The sequence below is a fragment of the Cyprinus carpio genome, chromosome B4 (assembly GCF_018340385.1).
Source record: "Cyprinus carpio isolate SPL01 chromosome B4, ASM1834038v1, whole genome shotgun sequence".
Classification (NCBI taxonomy): Eukaryota; Metazoa; Chordata; class Actinopteri; order Cypriniformes; family Cyprinidae; genus Cyprinus; species Cyprinus carpio.
The window spans coordinates 13414960-13432959 of NC_056600.1; the positions used below are offsets into that span (position 1 = coordinate 13414960).

The 18000-nt window shown below is 36.3% G+C and overlaps 2 protein-coding genes across 4 annotated transcripts; both read left to right on the forward strand.

Annotated features, from left to right (window-relative positions):
* The first annotated feature begins 91 nt into the window (after nt 1–91).
* On the forward strand, nt 92–7629 carry recql (RecQ helicase-like). Of its 3 annotated transcripts, none has more exons than XM_042722061.1 (15): nt 92–394; nt 938–988; nt 1323–1541; nt 1947–2126; nt 2222–2328; nt 2394–2592; nt 2671–2837; nt 2930–3005; nt 3427–3575; nt 3655–3772; nt 4134–4272; nt 4485–4576; nt 4677–4893; nt 4990–5119; nt 6919–7629. In XM_042722061.1, the coding sequence occupies exons 2-15, from the start codon at nt 973–975 to the stop codon at nt 7522–7524; spliced, it is 2415 nt and encodes an 804-aa protein (XP_042577995.1). In that variant the 5' UTR covers nt 92–394; nt 938–972; the 3' UTR covers nt 7525–7629. The 3 variants fall into 3 exon arrangements, with proteins under 3 accessions (XP_042577995.1, XP_042577996.1, XP_042577997.1); XM_042722062.1 differs by lacking the exon at nt 6919–7629 and adding an exon at nt 6053–6225 and having other exon boundaries at nt 93–394; XM_042722063.1 differs by lacking the exon at nt 6919–7629 and adding an exon at nt 6092–6225 and having other exon boundaries at nt 94–394.
* Nucleotides 7630–8815: 1186 nt separating this feature from the next.
* itfg2 (integrin alpha FG-GAP repeat containing 2) lies at nt 8816–17757 on the forward strand. Its single transcript, XM_042722064.1, has 12 exons — nt 8816–9050; nt 9155–9250; nt 9336–9377; nt 11171–11345; nt 11430–11569; nt 11646–11794; nt 11893–11987; nt 12834–12887; nt 13171–13262; nt 13442–13559; nt 15112–15285; nt 17623–17757. The coding sequence occupies exons 1-12, from the start codon at nt 8955–8957 to the stop codon at nt 17700–17702; spliced, it is 1311 nt and encodes a 436-aa protein (XP_042577998.1). The 5' UTR covers nt 8816–8954; the 3' UTR covers nt 17703–17757.
* Nucleotides 17758–18000: the final 243 nt, after the last annotated feature.

Sequence of the window (18000 nt, forward strand, 5' to 3'; positions counted from 1 at the left end):
AAGAATTTATTGTATACTGTTCACGTCATTCACGACACCATACTAGACTTTTATTTTGAAAATTAAAAATCCACTTCCTAGTCTCTTATGTTTAACAGTGCCGACAATGTGTATAATTTCTAATATGCATTACTTAAAACCAATGTATTAACGTTAACCACAATTAACATTCCTTGAAACGCATAATTGATTACATTTAGTCGTAGTTAATCAGTATTTGTGATAGGACCACATGAGGATTTTTTTTCTATAGCTCAAGACTCTTGTTTAGTCTGAACTCTTGTATTTTCAGTTTCGTGATTGGTCAGTTTCCCGGTTAAGGGTCTCGTGGGGCAACGAGGGCTTCATCTGGTGCAAACAAGAGAAAGTGAAACAGATTTATGATCACTCAGGGGTGAGTTACCAGAAATGCTTTTCCATACAAATGTGTGTTATTCATAAATGTTGAACGTGACTCGTGTCGCGCTTTTGATGCTTAAATCGTTCAGAAACATGGCATATGTGTGTTCCATTGCTTGTGTCTATTATTCAAATGCATCTCTTACATCAAGTAAAATCGTCAGAATAAAGATTGTGCATGAAAATGGCTGGCAGGTCACATTGCCTTCAGTCTTAATGGCTAACGTATTGATAAAAGATGCTATACGGTTGAAATAATGCATCTACTATGACAAAATATTTTTTAATGATTAGTGTTTTAGTTTTATTTTCCAGTAAAATATATCTGAAAGTCTTTAAAACAGGCAAATTTTATTTGAAAAGCTAAATTTCACAAAGCAAATCTCCCAGAATTGTTGGTTTGTGCTTTTAAACTAGAATGGCACTTTTCCTGTGAAGAATAATAAACTTGATTCAATACATAGTCCCTCAAATCTTCTTTATTTATATATTTTTACTTACAAAGAAAGCAAAAACACTGATTTATTGTCTCCAACAGTCATCCTCATCGGTAATCTTGAAGAACTGCGTAAAATGGCGAATAATCTTGGTGAGTGTTTCTTGTTTTCGACATTTATTATATACACTCTTATTATTATACACACTTAGTTATTTGTGATGTAAATACAAGAGCGAGGCAGGTAAACATACTGGTGTGACTTTATCATTACACCTCTCTGTGAAGCTCGGCTCATTAGAGATGCAGAGGTGAGAGACACAGGGAACTATCATGCAGCACTGGAACCTTGAATCTCAAGGGAATACTGTTAAGGGCTTGTGTGTTTTGTAGAAAATGAGTGCATGGAAAAGCTACATGCTCTCTTATAAATGCGCACAGGGTTTTAGTTAGAGAATGAGACTCAAGAAAGTCCTGTTGTTTTCAGATGATGCTCAAGTAGAACTGGACTCGGTGGAGGCAGAGTTGGAGATGGTGGAACTGCAGATCTCTGAGCTGCTGGAGAAACAGACCAAGCTGAACTCCAGGAAAAACAAACTCCTGCAGACCCTGGAGGGAGCCTGCAGCTCGGCCCAGCCCTCTGGATCCAGCAAACCTCGCAAACCATCCTTCAGCAAACAGGACCTCCAGCACTATGAGGAGTCAGGTATCACTCGTTCACGGTTATCACAGTTAAAATGCTGTTCGCAATGCATTTAGTTTCAAACAAAGTTGATTGTGGCAAAGAAGAAGCTTTTGAGGAATTAATTCAGCAATGACACATTAATATGATCAGACAGCAAATGACCATTTGACATTGAAGGCTGGAGTAATGGCTCCTGACAATTTAGAATAAATTACATTTTAAAATATTTAAATAGTTGTAATATTTCACAATTTTATGTTTTTTTTATTGTATTTTTGAATACAGTGGTGAGCATACAAGAGACTTCTTTTAAAAACATTTAAAAAAATCTATTTGATAAAGTTGTGTATTTTGTGTAATGAAGTGAAATTACAGAGATATAATGACCGATCTCTGTCATTTTTATTTTTGCTGCTTTGTCACCAGATTTCTCATGGTCTGAAGAAGTTCAGGCGAAGCTGTGTAGCGTGTTCCAGCTCTCCAAATTTCGTCCCCTGCAACAGGCGGCCATAAATCTCAGCATGTCAGGGAAAGACCTTTTCCTGGTAATGCCCACTGGACGAGGAAAAAGCCTGTGTTACCAACTGCCAGCCCTCTGCTCTAAGGGTACATGCTCGCGCACACATATTTGAATGAAGAATTAATTTTAAGCACTCTAATGTGAATTCCTGCGCATGTCTTTGTTTGGTTGCATTTATCAGGTTTTACATTAGTTATCGCCCCATTGGTGTCTCTAATGGAAGATCAGCTGATGTATCTGAAGTCCGTTAATGTCCCGGCAGTGACTCTCAATGCCTCCAGTACAAAGGTACGGTTTATCGGATGTACTAGACAGATTTGAGATACCATGCTGATGTTCATGTTCATCTGCAGGAGGACTCTAAGCAGGTGCTGGCAGGGATGATAGATAAAAACAGCCCCTTCAAGTTGCTCTATGTAACCCCGGAGAAAATCGCTAAGAGCAAACTACTGATGTCCAAACTCGAAAAGGCCTACAACATGGATCTGTTGGCACGCATCGCCGTTGATGAAGTTCACTGCTGCAGTCAGTGGGGGCATGACTTCAGGCCAGGTGAGATTCTGTTTCACCCTGACTGTGCAAAGATCATATCCTATGATTGAATTGGTCAATTTATTCCTTTTTTTTTAGATTACAAGCTCCTGGGTATCTTAAAGCGCCAGTTCCCCAAAGTCCCATTGGTCGGACTGACTGCCACAGCAACCAGCAACGTTCTTAAAGATTGCCAGAAGATTCTGTGTGTTCAGGAACCAATCACTCTGACAGCACCGTTCAACAGACCCAACCTTTACTATGAGGTATGCTTATCAATTATTAAGCTCATAACGCTGCTAGAAAAGTGCAGAATAAGCCAATCAGTTCAGAATGATTTGTCATCTCACTTCTACAGGTTCGTTTTAAAGATAATGAAGACTGTGTCGAACAGATTTCACAACTGATTAGAGAGAGGTACAAAAACCAATCAGGTAAATCATTTTAATTGCTAAAGGAGTAATTCCCTTCACACCAAGAACGATAACTAGAAAGTTTTAATAACTGTTGTACTCCTGTGAGAATAGGGATGTCCACTTCACAGATATATTGATAAACACACAGAGGAACAATATCATTGGAATCACTGACTGTTTCCAGCAGAAGGACAGTGAAAATCTTTGACTGCCAATCAGAATGCAACTGCCTTTAAAGGGTTTCAGCATTTAGAGTGCCAGACAACAAAACAGCAGCGTGCGGCCATAATAAACAAAGTTATCATGTATTGGTATTGATGCTCACATAGTTATTGTTCTTGGAGTGAACGGGACTTTATACTCTCCAGATGTTACAAGTTATTCAGTATTTGTTTGAAAACCACTTAATCAAAATGCACAATATATGTTGTATTTGCAGGAATCGTGTATGTGTTCTCCCAGAAGGATGCAGAAGCCGTGGCTACAGACCTGCAGAAGAGAAACATTCTAGCTCAGCCGTACCACGCCAACATGGAGCCTTCAGACAAGTCTCTGGTCCATCAGCGGTGGTCCTCCAAGAAGATCCAGGTTGCACCTGCAGAGCTACTGTAGTTGTTGCCTGTTTTTGTAATTGCCCTCCTGTAATATAATGTTTGTGTCTGTGTAGGTGGTCGTTGCCACTGTGGCTTTTGGGATGGGCATTGACAAGGCAGATGTTCGATTTGTTATCCATCACACCATCAGCAAATCTATCGAAAATTACTATCAGGAGAGTGGACGTGCAGGTAGGCAACATTTCATCCACGCATGTTTTATTATTTTATTTTTGTACATTTTTTGAGATCATTTTGAATAAAAATGTCATAATTTGGTGCCAGACTTCTCCAGTCATTTTGTCCTTTTAAACCCTGCCCCTTCCTTGCATTCAGATCAGCCTCCATCCTGTCAACAGCTGATGGATAGAACAAGCCCTACGTTTTAAAACAAAATTCAATAATCTGTTTTACTCTGATCCAATATGCTGATGTAATCTGTTTCTGTGATATATGCTGCAGTGTGAAAGGAAATATTTCCATTAACATGAAATCCAAAAGTAATGTTTGTACTTTATTCATTAATTAAGCATTAATATTATTTTTATTCCAGGAAGGGATGATGGCTCAGCAGACTGTATTGTATTCTTCGGGTTTGCAGACATCTTCAGAGTAAGCACAATGGTTGTGATGGAGAACACTGGGCAGCAGAAGCTACAGAATATGGTGGCATATTGTCAAAATGTGGACCGGTGAGTCAAAATACACAGAATATGTAGGATACCACTGCCCTCTCTGCCTCATATACTAAGCAATTTTACATGAAATCTGTCAACTTGTCATCAGACTGGCTAGACTGCAAATCAGTGCAAAACTCCAGACTTTATACATTACTTCAACTTCATGTGGCCTGTTTAATTTAGGGTTGTATATTTATAAGATATGACTCTCGTGTATAATACAGGTGTCGTCGTGCTATGATGGCCATTCATTTTGATGAAGTTTGGAATGATGACGAGTGCAACCAAATGTGTGATGTTTGTCGGCACGGCAACGGTAAGAGTCTCTCACACATGTTTTTACCAACCTAACTCTACCAGTTTTTGTCATTCGGGGGAATTATTAAATGGTGTGATTTCTTTCTTTATTTTTTCAGAGTACATCACAATGGACATCACCAAACATGCTCGAGATGTTGTTACGATAGTAGAAATGGCCAGCTCTATGGATGAAAAGTTGACCCCTCTGAAAGTCTGTGATGCTTGGTTGGGAAAAGGGCCCGCTAAGCATCGCAAAACGATAAAGGTCACGTCACTGTCACGCTTGGAAGTGGAGTCCATTATCATCCACCTTTTGTTGCATGGCTACTTCAGGTATTTTCAGACTGGTTTGATGGCTTAAGTTGAACTATATAAGCTACTTTGCCTTTTTAGTTTTGTTCTTTAACTCTGTTCTCTTTCATTCACAAGTGAGGACTTCAGCTTCACTCCCTACACAACCCACTTCTACTTGAAGCTGGGCCGTAAGGCAACTCTCCTGAAGAAGGACAACCACTCCATCACTATGAAGATGAGGAGGAGAGTGATGTCACACGCTACTGTGAGTCAGTCAATACATTTAGCAGAAGTTTTCATATTTCATGTGCAAGAAGTCCTGTTTTTCCACAGATTCTAGTAAATTTCTAGATTTAAATTTTTCCTAATGGTTGTATGAGTGCCAATACTTTCTTGAACTTCTTTCAATAGTGACAATTGGCCAGATTCAATAAACAAAATCCTCTGATTCTTTTCTTCATTAGAGTTATGCTACTTGGTAATACACATATTTACTGTGTTTGCTCAATTTTAACTGAACGTTTGTTTAATTCAGTGTTTTTGAGAGTATATGTATTGAATCTGGCCTTTGGTCTCAGTTCTGTAGTATTTGCTGATCTTTTGTGTTTATCTGTTTTATTATCTTTATCTTCCAGTCTTATTGTGTTTCAGGTAGATGCCATCAGAGTTTTTGAGGGCTGCATCGCAGTTCACTTAGTTAAATTGCTTTTTAGTAACTAGTAACTAACACATTCATAAAGTGTTTGCTTGGTTTGATTTCCAACAGTGCAATTTTAACACCAAAGTACTCTTAAAAAATAGTTTGTGCAGTTAAATCAAGGAAATCTTTTCCACACAATGTTACTGTTTTGAAACTATTAGTTACAGTTGATTTATTTTAGACTTATATTCTTAGCTTCTATGATTAGAAAAGCTCAAGGAGGCAGAGAAATCAGAGAATGCAAAACCAAACTGGACTTCCTTTCAGTTTAAATAACAGATGATGCATTTATCTCCCTCTAAACAACCCTGTCCCAGCAGTCAAGGTGGAACTGGATCAGCTGCAAACAGCGGCCCTCTGTGTACCACATGCAATACATGCCTTTTCCCATCATCAGTAAAACCTTTGAGATCCCTCATTGAGCATGCAGTAACCCCTTGTGTCTCTTGTGTTCCTACAGTTTCTAGTGCCAACCTATTCAAATGACTTTTTTTATAGTGTCCACGACAGGTAAAGAGCTGTTGTGCCGCCCCACAGGTAAAGAAAGTCTCAGAAAGTGCTGGGGAGAAAAGTAGTGCCAAATTAGAGGGAAAGAGAGCGGCTGACAGTGACGACAAAAAATCAGTGGCCAAGAAAGTCAAGACTCTTCCCTAGATCTTAAGGAGAAGAACCAAAAAGTACAGTTCATTTATTCCATATTCACAGAACAAAAGCATGTTGACATTGCCTGAGAATCACTCCAGAATTTAATGGGGGAAACATTTTGTCTTTTTTCTTGCTTGTGCTTATGTTTATGATAGTCACCAGTTATGATTTTTATTGCATCCTCATCAAACCTCACATATTATTTCTTGGCTATGAAATATGCTTAGTCTATTCCATTGTGTTTTGATTTGCATGTTGTGTTATAGACAAAATGAACCTTACATTTGGAACTAACTATCTTAAAGGAATAACTCACTAAAAAATAAAAATTGTCATCATTTACTCGCCCTTAAGTTGTTCCAAACCTGTATGACTTTCTTCTGCCGGACACAAATAAAGATATTTTGAAGACAGTTAATGGTAACCATTGACTTCCATACTGGAAAAATAAAATAAAATACAGTACTATGGAAGTCAATGGCTACTGCCAACTGTTTGGTTATCAGCATTCTTCAAAATATCTTTGTTTGTGTTCAGAAGAAGAAAGTGAGTTTGTGACAAGTGGAGGGTGAGTATATAATGACAGAATTTAAATTTTTGGGAGAGTTGTCTCTTTAATGCTTTGCATGTGTCATTAATCCCCTCTCTAGCTTTGCATTTCTCTTAAAGACAGCTCTACTAGTAATAAAACCTAGTAATTTTTTCTTCTATTTTCTTAGGATGAGACACAAGAGCAAGTTGCGACAGCCTTGATTGATGTGTCCAACGTGGCCATTCAGATAAATAACAAAACTAAAATAAATAAGAATCACCAAAACACGGAGAAGAGACTTGCTCAAAACCACATTGAAAGTCTTGCTTCTGAAGCAAGTGAGTATATAAAGCCAACCTCAGTATTTGAGGTTCATGTTGAGGTCAATCCTGTAGAAGAACGGAATTGTGAAAGTGAAAAAGAGAAAGGTCTTAAAAACTCCCCTGAACAGCAATCTTCATCACCGAAAAGACGGCAAAAACATCGGTTAACTCAGAACTGCGCTGCTAATGCTGACCAGGCGAAGCCGGATCTGGTTAGCGCTCCCTCTGAGCTCTCTATCATCTCTGCAGCTGCTGTGGAGGAGCTACACCATCTGCGCAGTTACTATAGCAAACAGTTGAGACGGATCAACTACATTTCCCATGAGCACTTGCAAAGCTCCCAGCCTGGGATGCTGACGTGTATGAGAGGGCCCTTCAAAAGCCTCCGTTTCCCATCGAAGACGACCATATCCAGAGGTGCCAGGAATTTATGGACTCGTGTTAGTATGAGGAGGAAGCTCATACAGTGAATTATGTTTCCTTTCTGATTTCTGTTGCATAAGCCTGCTTTTTAGTAGTTTGAAGATGTTAATAATTTTTGAAGGAAATAAAGTTTAGTTGGTTTTGACAAAAAACACTTCTAGTCATTTTATTTAAGTGATTGTGGATGTAAAAACAGCTCATTGTAACTGCTATAGTTGATAATTACAAAGACTGAACTTACTCTCTAAAAGGTCACCCTTAAAATTCACATATTTCAAAGAACCATGATTGGGTTTGATTTCATTTCATTAAACTTGATTGCTTAGGATTTTAGAGACAATGTTGCATTAATGAAATAAAAAAATCTTTAAGAACAGGTACCTTTTTGTAAAAATATTAATAGTCTATATTTTTTATTAGTGAGTTAAATATTGCAAACCTTCCTTAAATGTCACTCGTATAATTTAACTGACCAAAAGAAAATCAATTACATTAAAAAATAAAATAAAACAGTATAATTTTCGTATAATTCTCGTATAATTTTTGACATAGTATATTCAAAAAACATTAAACAAAATATAAACTGACCAAAAGAAAATCTATGACAGGAAAATATAAAATATTTCAAACAAATATGACTTGTTTTTTTGTTACATAGTTGTTGCTTATTTTTGTCAGCAATGCATTAATAGCAGTAATGAGACACTCAATGGCAGTTATGCCACTTGAGGTCTAATACTGCAAAAGTAGTTTTGAAACGCCATTTACTGCAGTCATTGTGAGTAAATGTTAATGAAGTTGCACATTTTTGAACATGCACTACTGTTCAGGTTTGGGAATGGTAAAATTTGCAGTGTTTCTGAAAGAAGCCCAAAGCTTAGCACAAGTTATTATTTAATCAAAAATACAATAAAACCAGTAATAATGTGAAATATTATCATGTAAAATAACCATTTTTATTTATGAACATTATTACACCAGGTTTCAGTGTCACGTGATCCTTCAGAATTCATTCAAGTCATGCTGATTTTAGTGCTCATTTATTATTATTATTATCAATGCTGAAAACAGCTGTGCTGCTTAATATTTTTTTATTTTTATTTTTTTTTTCAGGCGTACGTGATAGATTTTTTCCAGATTCCATGGTAAATAGAAAGTTCAAAAGAACAACATTTATTTGAAATAGAAATAATTTCTAAGATTATAAAGAAGACCGTCATTTAATGCAACCTTGTTGAATAAAAATATGTAATTTATTTATTTATTTGCATTTATTTTATTTTACTGACTGTACGGTAATGTACGTTTACTGATTCAGAGTCAGGTCACAGACTCGGACTTTTATTTTGAAACGAAGCCCGGTCATGTGCATTTGTTTGTACTGGATGGGAAGTGCAGCTGAAATATGATTTGTCTCGCAGAAGTGCTGTTTTATATATTTTAATCGTTAGTCTGCAGTGTTCAGAGCTGAAAGGTCATGCGCTCGGTCAGTTATGTGCAGCGCGTGAGTTTAGACTTCACAGGAACAATCTTTCCTCACGCCATCTGTCTTGGAGATGCAGATAACGACTCAGTAAGTTCCTTCATAATAACCTGGTGTCTGTCAACTAACTATTGGTATCTGTTACAGTAGCTTACGTTTATGTGCATGAGGCTAATCGTGTTTTTTGTCTGCAGTTGAATGAGCTGGTGGTGGGAGACAGTAGTGGGAAGCTGTACATTTATAAAAATGATGACTGTAAGCCCTGGATCACGCGAACATGTGTGGGCATGGTGAGGAGCACGACCTTACAGTTCGTACTTTATGAATAACGAGTGATTTGATTTTAAATATTAATGATGCTGTTATTATTTATAGTTAACGTGTGTAGGAGTGGGAGATGTTTGCAACAAAGGAAGGGTAAGATTCTCTTTATCTCTCTTTTTACCTTTACAAAAAATAAATAAATAAAAACACCGATGGTGGTACCATGGTATAATGATGGTTTTAGATGAGAAAATATGAAGTATGAATACTGGGAGATAGTCCAGGATCGACTGAAACCTTTGCTTTTTTGTGCACAGTTACAGTTTTGCTAGTACACTTTGATGTTTTGTTTATTTCTTTCACTGTGAATCTGGGCCCGTATTCACAAAACCTTTTATCTTACCACTGAGAGTTCTCCTAAATAGCAGTAAAAGTTTTTGGCTGATAGGGGTAGGCTCTGTCAGAGATTTATGCATAAAGATATTGCAGAGAACGATTTTATGTTGCCATATTCAAATTAAGGTTTAAAATAAAAATGTTAATTGCCACATTCAAATACATATTTTAAAATGCAGGCTAAGAGTCACTAATTAAACAGGTGTATGTTCAGGTAATTGTCAGCCTCTTACATGTATGCTTCTTGTGAATATGCATATAGACAGCCTTTTTATTAACAGAGTAGAATGATCATGGCTGATATTAAGACATGCAAATGCAAAAGAAAACCAAACTGAATGCAGGAACAGCTGTTACTTCTTGCCCACTGGTTAATGAAAACAAGCATATAGGCTTATCAAAGGAAAACTGTCCCTGACAAGTTCTGCAACAGTAATAATACCCCCGCAGTTAGGGCGATGTACTTTTTTAAAAGCTCATTATCGTCATGTTTCTAAAATGTTTTCATTCCAAGGCAGATTGCCGGCAACAGCCATTTTAGGATAGTTTGTGGTTTGGTCGTAGTGACTCAGGAGTCCTCTTCACTACCCCTAATGTTTCAAAGATTTAGGAGCTACTTTAGTGTTATAATGCTTTGTGAAATACTTTTAGAGCAAAAATTTGGGAATCTTAAATTTAGGACTGACACGCCCACTATTTTTAAGGTTTTCTCCTAAATCAGCGAGTTATGAGCTACTTTTAGTCTTGAGATGTTTTGTGAATACGGGCCCAGAATTTTTTTTGGTTTGCGGATTGCTTTTCTTCATGTTTCATTACTGAATCTATGCACCTAATAAATATTATACAATAATAATCATCTTCATCATCAACATCATTAATATGTATTACTTATGTGTTTATATAACATAATAATCATATATAACATTTAATTTATGCTTTTTATTGTTATTATTATTATTATTATATTTTAATTGACCGTTTTTTTTGTTGTTGTTGTTGTTGTTATTTTTTTAGATTTGTTTAAATAGATTTGTTTGTCCAGTCTCATTCAGTATGGGAATGAGACCTCTAGACATTAATACTGTTATTATTGTTAATATCTTAAATCTGTGATATGATTGATTGCATATAATTCACAAATTATACATATATTATTAATTTATTGCATTATTACTTTTAATTAATGCATTAATATTATTTTAATAATGCATTCTTTATTATTTGATATAATAGATAATTATAACTTCTAAATAATGATCAAATTTATTTATTTATTTCCATTTTTGGCTTGACCCTCTAGATCAGTGCTTCCCAAACCTGTCCTGGAGGCCCCCGTGCCTTGCACTTTTTGTCTGATTAGGGAGACATACAAAATGTGCAGGGCGGGGGGGTCCTCCAGGACAGGTTTGGGAAGCACTGATCTAGATTCACCTTTCATAATGGTTCTACATTTAGAAAATGACAGGGCACATTTTTGCTAATGTTCTTTTGTTTTAAATGGGAAAAAAAGTCACACTTTCACATTTGTAACCTGCCTTTCTGCATGGCAGAACTTTGTTGTGGCGGTGGGTGCGGAGGGCTGGTTTCACCTGTTTGATATCAGTGCTTCTGCAGCCAAGTCAGACTCCTCTAGTCAGCAGGACGGTTCGATCGGGGACGAGCAGAAGCCCAGTTACACCCAGCACATCCCTGCTAATACCAAAGTGATGCTCATCAGTGATATCGGTGAGGAGTTTGCGTATAACATACTCAAAAATTTCAAAACCTTTTTAATTCATGCAAATATTGAAGTGTTTGTGCACTTATAAGATGGAGACGGGCGCTGTGAGCTTGTGGTTGGCTACACGGACCGGGTGGTGCGGGCGTTCAGGTGGGAGGAACCCTCTGATGCTTCAGATTTGAGCTCTGGTCAGCTGGTCTTACTGAAGAAATGGCTTCTGGAGGGTCAGGTACTGATCTAGATGTGTCAAACATAATGCCAACATGAAGTCAAACGATTACAGTCTTTTTATCCACTCTGACCAGGTTGACAGTCTCTCGGTTAACCCGAGTCCAGAAGGTCTACCTGAACTAATGGTGTCTCAGCCCGGCTGTGGCTATGCGATTCTGATGTGCTCTTGGACTCAAGAGGGCGCTGCAGGACCTGGGGATGAAAAAACAGCAACACCTAGCAGGTGAGAATATCACAATGAGGGTTAATGTTCTAGCAATGCTAAATAATTCAGAGCAGAACTGACTTTTGGAATAACTCCACTTGTGTATGTGTAAACAGGGAGGGTCCTTCCAGAGACGTCGTCCTTCATCTTACCACTGGACGCATCCATAACAAGAATGTGTCCACTCATTTGATAGGCAGCATTCGCAGAGGTACTGAGAAAGCATGCTGTCATACATTTAGATTGCAAAAACTTTAGAATAAAGATTCAGTCACTAGTAGAAAAATAAACATTTAAAGACTGTCACGAATAGGGATTCATTGGACACATATTGGTACCATGATGGATACTGAAATCAGAGGTTTGTTTAAGTTTTGTTTTATTAGTCAGTGTTTGATGTGTAATTGTGCATGCTAATTTCCCCCCTTTTTAGAATAACTTTGCTGTCATCTAACACTTCACATTTAATAAGCAAATCTCAAAATGAATATCCATTTTCATTCTGTACATTATAATATTGTGATGCTTAAATTCACTTGTAGCTTTAAAAACTATTTATTTTAGCTGTCAATGTTATTTAATTTACTTATACAAAATATTAAATAATTTTAATTTAATTAATGGCCACATGTATTGCTTAACTAACGGTAACATGAAAATAATAATATATTTTTTTTAATCAAATTTTTTATTTATTTTGTTTCATACTCATTTATATTTGATCAAATATTTATTTTGATAAAAATAAAAATATTTTATTAAAAAATTTTTGTGTATATAATATATTTGTAATTTGTGTAAATTTTTTAAAATAATTTTATATCATTAATATTTTTAGAATTATATAATTAACTAAAAAAAATACACAAATCAAATTATATAACTTTTTTGTTTATTGTAATAAAATGTAAAAATGAAGTATGAAATTGTGTATATAATGCATTTATATTAAGATGCATTTTAGATGTATTTTATTTTAATATTGGTCCATCGCTAATTACGAATAATTTTCAGTTTCAGCAAACCTTATAAAGGATCTTATTTTCATTTTCTGTAGGTTCTAAGGATGATTCGTCTAAAGGCGGCTTGTTTGCTCTTTGCACTCTAGACGGTGAGTCCAGATGTTAGTCCGCCGCCTCATGTCAAGGGTTATTTGGTGTGGGGAGAACATGAGCCCAGTGTGACAGACCAAAGCACACGCGGTGTTTTTGGTCACTCTGGGCTCAGGTGTGTATGAAGATTGGCTTTTTACTCTAAAAGTGTAGGCTTGTTCTTCACATCTTTCTCCATGGCCACTCAGTTACAAAGCAATGTTTTTTTTGTTTAGACGGCAGTGGATTGATGTTATTGACTGGTTAGCTGTTGTTGTTTTTCGTTGAACGGTGGTGTTTCAGGAACGCTGAAGCTCATGGACAGCTCTGAGAAGCTCTTGTGGTCTGTGCAGGTGGATCACCAGCTTTTTGCCCTCCAGAAGCTGGATGTCACTGTAAGTGTGATGATGGCACCAAATCTTAAATACACTTAAAATATCTTTATTGCATTACGTACAAAATATCAAACCAAGTATCATCAGCAAAGAAATGATGCTAGTGCTTTTCTCTGTTTTCTATGTTTCAAAAAGCTGCTCTACCTGATGTGTTTTATAGTTTTTGTGCATTTATTCAGGGTGATGGGAGAGAGGAAGTGGTGGCCTGTGCCTGGGACGGCCAAACTTACATCATCGATCATGCGCGTATGGTGGTCCGCTTCCAGTTTGACGAAAATGTGAACGCATTCTGTGCTGGTGAGCTTCTCTTATGGTCTTTATCAGGCTGAATCTTACCATATCCATCAGCATTTTGTGATCATACTCACCTTTAAACTGAAAAAAGATAATAATTGAGCACCAAATCAGCACAGAATGATTTCTAAACGATCATGTGACACTGAAGACTGGAGAAGTGGCTGCTGAAAATTACACAAGCATAAATAACATTTTGAATTATATTCAAATAGCACAAACATTTATTTTAAATTGTAATAATATTTTAAAATACTACTGTTTTACTGTATTTTCAGTCAAATAAATATAAGATACTTCTTTCAAAAATATTAAAAATATTATTAAGTCTAAACTTAATCATAAAAATTGCATTACATTAATATTTTCAAAAAAAAAAAAAAATAAGTGTATTTATGTGAATGTGCTTATAAGAATGTGAGCACTTAAATGTGATGAATATATTTCTATAAAAAGTTTCTTTAAAAACTGCATAATGTGAGTAATGCTTAAAACTAAGGACAGAAAGACTATTTTTCTCTTTATATAAATATGTTAATAAAGAACCTGCGGGGTGGGAAAATCACTTTTTAATTTCTGTACCTCTTTCTTTCACTTCTGCTTGCACCTTCCTGTTCGTTTTATCACCTTTTTCCGCTCTCTCTTTTTCTTATTGTATTGCACGTCGCTGATGTATTGAAATTTTTGCATTAAGAGGATTAAATTGATAGAGAGATGTGTTGTGCACAAAAGCATCATGACTTGCATTCAGGTTGACATTCAAAGGCACTGACTCATGTACAACAAAGCCTCACACAGTATGTATAGTGCTTATCAGCTCATACACCTGTGTCTTCATTGTCGTCTTGTGAAACTGCAGAAAGCAAATGTGGAGGCAGTGTGCGCTCATTAAAATTCAGCCCCAGTCTCTGGGAGTGTGCTGTATGATGGGAAATGTTGAGGAGAGGTGCTGCGCTTTCACACAAGGTCTCTCCGGAGAAAAACATATTTTAATGCTAAACAGATCAGACTGCGTGTGAAACGTTACGTGGCCTTGTACATACAACCCCAGTGAATTCCTGATTGGTCATTTCCATTTAAAAGTGTAAACAAAAATGCAGAGTAGTTTAATTGAATAGGGTTCATTCAAGCTTATCAGCTTGAAACGTGTTGATCGATGTTTTTATATTAGCAAGTATTACATGCAATGAAAAGATATGGATATTGTTATTTTTGAGACTGACGTTATATTTCATATGCATTTGTAGGAGTTTCCTTTTCGGACACCATATTTATGGGGGTTTTTAGTAGTCAATTTACTAGTATTTGTCCCATTATTTAACACCCAAAAAGCTTGTCTTAACTGATTTTACGCTCAACATGAATGAGATGGTTGCTAATTTGGTCTTTGTAGAATGCATTGGTTATTATAGAAATTATCTGGCTGCGTCTGTGTTATTTAATTTGCAAATTGTCAGATCACCTGTAGAACTTTACATTTTTATGACTCCCATTTATTTATTCTAGTCTTTAATGCAAAATGTTGTTTTCATCATGCTTTAATTTTCTCCGTTAGGCCAGTATGCATGTAAAGATGGGAAGAACAGCCCCTGCCTGGTCTACGTGAGCTTTAACCATAAGATCTATGTGTACTGGAGGGTGGAGCTGGAGAGGATGGAGCCCACCAACCTGCTGAGTGTGCTGGAAGAGAGACCCGAGTATCCAGACCTGCTTCACAGACTGGGAGTGGGTGAGTGTACGTCTGTGTGTGTATGTGTGAGTGATTGTTTGTAGAGCTCAACATTGCTCACAGTCACCATCTGGAGGAGCTGGGGAAAATAGGATGTATAAGCCAAATCAAGTTTCTGAATACATTTATAATTGTATAAAATTCAGAGGTGTATAATTTATTATATTATTTTATTTATATTTATAAAATGTAAGTTATTTAAACACTATTATTTTATATTTTTGATGTGGTCATTTAGGGCTTGCAAGTGTAAACAAAAAATGCAGAGTAGTTTAATTGAATAGGGGTTCATTCAAAAAAAAAAACAGCTTTTTACTAGTATTGACATGCAATGAAAGATATGGATATTGTTATTTTTGTAAACAGAGCTATATTTCATATGCATTTGTAGGAGTTGACATTTGACACCATATTTATGGGGGGTTTTTAGTGTAAACATTACTAGTAACAGGTGTTAACTCAGATATTTATCACCCAAACACAGCTGTGTTATGTTGATTTTACTATCTCATGAATGAGATTTTTAAACCATTTGGCTTATTTGTAGAAAGCATTGGTTATTATAGAAATTATCTATTTATGCCTTGTTATATTTATATGTAGGCAGTAAGATCACCTGTATAACATTTTATGACTCCCATTTTTACATTTTTATGACTCCCATTTATTTATTCTAGTCTTTAATGCAAAATGTTGTTTTCATCATGCTTTAATTTTCTCCGTTAGGCCAGTATGCATGTAAAGATGGGAAGAACAGCCCCTGCCTGGTCTACGTGAGCTTTAACCATAAGATCTATGTGTACTGGAGGGTGGAGCTGGAGAGGATGGAGCCCACCAACCTGCTGAGTGTGCTGGAAGAGAGACCCGAGTATCCAGACCTGCTTCACAGACTGGGAGTGGGTGAGTGTACGTCTGTGTGTGTATGTGTATGAGTGATTGTTTGTAGAGCTCAACATTGCTCACAATCACCATCTGGAGGAGCTGGGGAAAATGGGATGCATAAGCCAAATCAAGTTTCTGAATACATTTATAATTGTATAAAATCAAAATTGTGAGTATTAAACAAGCATCTACAAAAGCACATGCCATTACATAGTTATGAAACGCATGCATTTTAGTGTTGATGCAATGACTGATAATGGTTAAGAGACATTATATTATGAATCAATACTAACTGTGCTTTAAACTCGAGAATTTTACTGTGTAAAATGGCAAACTGGCTTACAAAAAGATCTCTGGTGTAAAAATAACCCTGCACAGATGTCGTTTTTCTCAAAGTGTGAATTCCACCGCAGAGGCTAAAGAGACTCTTGAACTCTTGTTCTTGTGCCACATCATTTCAATTTCTTGAGACGCGGCATAATTTGATTTCTTATTGGAAAGCATTTGACTGGGCCGAAGGGGGTCAGGTCATTCTGCTCAGTCAGACTCCTGCCACATGCACAGTTGTTAATGAAAAGCCAGCTTAACTTCCTGGGGCCACTGTTAATTATTCATCTTCTGAGTCTGATGTGCTCCCACGACGTGATTTTCAAAGCGTGATTAGCTTACCGTGCCACGGGACGCAGCTTCTCTGAACGCCTGCAGGTGAGAGGAATCACGAAAGATGGAGAGGTGTACTTGGGCGACGGTTCGTGATGTTCGTAGGATAAAAATGTAAATGTATATACAAACAAATGGTCATATATGTTAGATTTTTCTGTTCTGTTATGTTATATTGTATTATTTATACCTATTATTTAAAATTTAAAAAATTACTTTTCTATTCAAAAATATTATTTATACTTCTAGTCAATTTTTGGAATATTTAACAGATGTGTTTTTCTGTTCAAGACAGCTTTTATTTCTAGGTTAATTAGACTTTTTGATTCCCAGAGGGAACATTAAAAAATTAGGGGTTTATCAAATATTAAGTAGCAGTAAATTGGAGAGTTTGTTTTAGTTGAATTTTACTGAATCTGTAAAAAAACTATTTTATGCAAATGTATTCGAAGGGATATTTTAAAAAGCATTAGGAGGCATGAATTAGTATTAAGGCTTTTAGGAGCGCTGATGAATGTTACCCGTGGCATTTCCAAAATATCTTGAGTCTAAAATGGATTCTGACAAACAAAAAGGGCTCAGTTCGTGCCCATTTTTTGAATTTAAAATTAATTAATGCAGTACTTTTGGCACATTTCTATTCATTACACCCACGTACACACACACATACAGGCTTGAAATATGCTTTGGATTGTTTCTACATCATCTTCAGTGTTTTGCATCCTGCAGGAAAGCTGAGAATCATCACCAAATCAGCTTAAAAACTCAGAGTGTGTGTGTTTGTGCACCTTACAGATATCAGTGATACAGTAGCGGTTCGGAAACTCATTGGAGACGTGCTCTACGGGAACATAGCGAAAGACGACACTGAATGAATCACGACTCTTCATTTCTGTAAATAGACTTTAATAAAAGTAGATCAGGATATTTCCTCTGTGTCTATGTCTGTCATTTGCTACTAATGCTTTTCAGTTCATTCATTCTTCACTGTTTTCTCTCAGAATATTTGGTGATCAGGAGGTTGTACTGGAATAAGTGAAACACATGCAGTCTATTTTCATAATTCCTCGCAAAATAATTATATTGTTATACAATATGTTACATTACATAAATAGTAAGCAGATTTATTTAAAAGTCCCATTATAAATATGTAATATTTACATATATTGATTT

Excerpts from the sequence above, each read along its gene's own strand:
- recql (XM_042722061.1), top strand. Across the intron at positions 2,593-2,670 it reads GGGGCATGACTTCAGGCCAG|ATTACAAGCTCCTGGGTATC; the intron begins GTGAGATTCTGT and ends CTTTTTTTTTAG. Across the intron at positions 5,120-6,918 it reads GAGTGATGTCACACGCTACT|GATGAGACACAAGAGCAAGT; the intron begins GTGAGTCAGTCA and ends CTATTTTCTTAG.
- itfg2 (XM_042722064.1), top strand. The coding sequence starts at position 8,955 with ATGCGCTCGGTCAGTTATGTGCAGCGCGTGAGTTTAGACTTCACAGGA. Across the intron at positions 13,263-13,441 it reads TCCAGAAGCTGGATGTCACT|GGTGATGGGAGAGAGGAAGT; the intron begins GTAAGTGTGATG and ends GCATTTATTCAG. Across the intron at positions 15,286-17,622 it reads GCTTCACAGACTGGGAGTGG|ATATCAGTGATACAGTAGCG; the intron begins GTGAGTGTACGT and ends TGCACCTTACAG.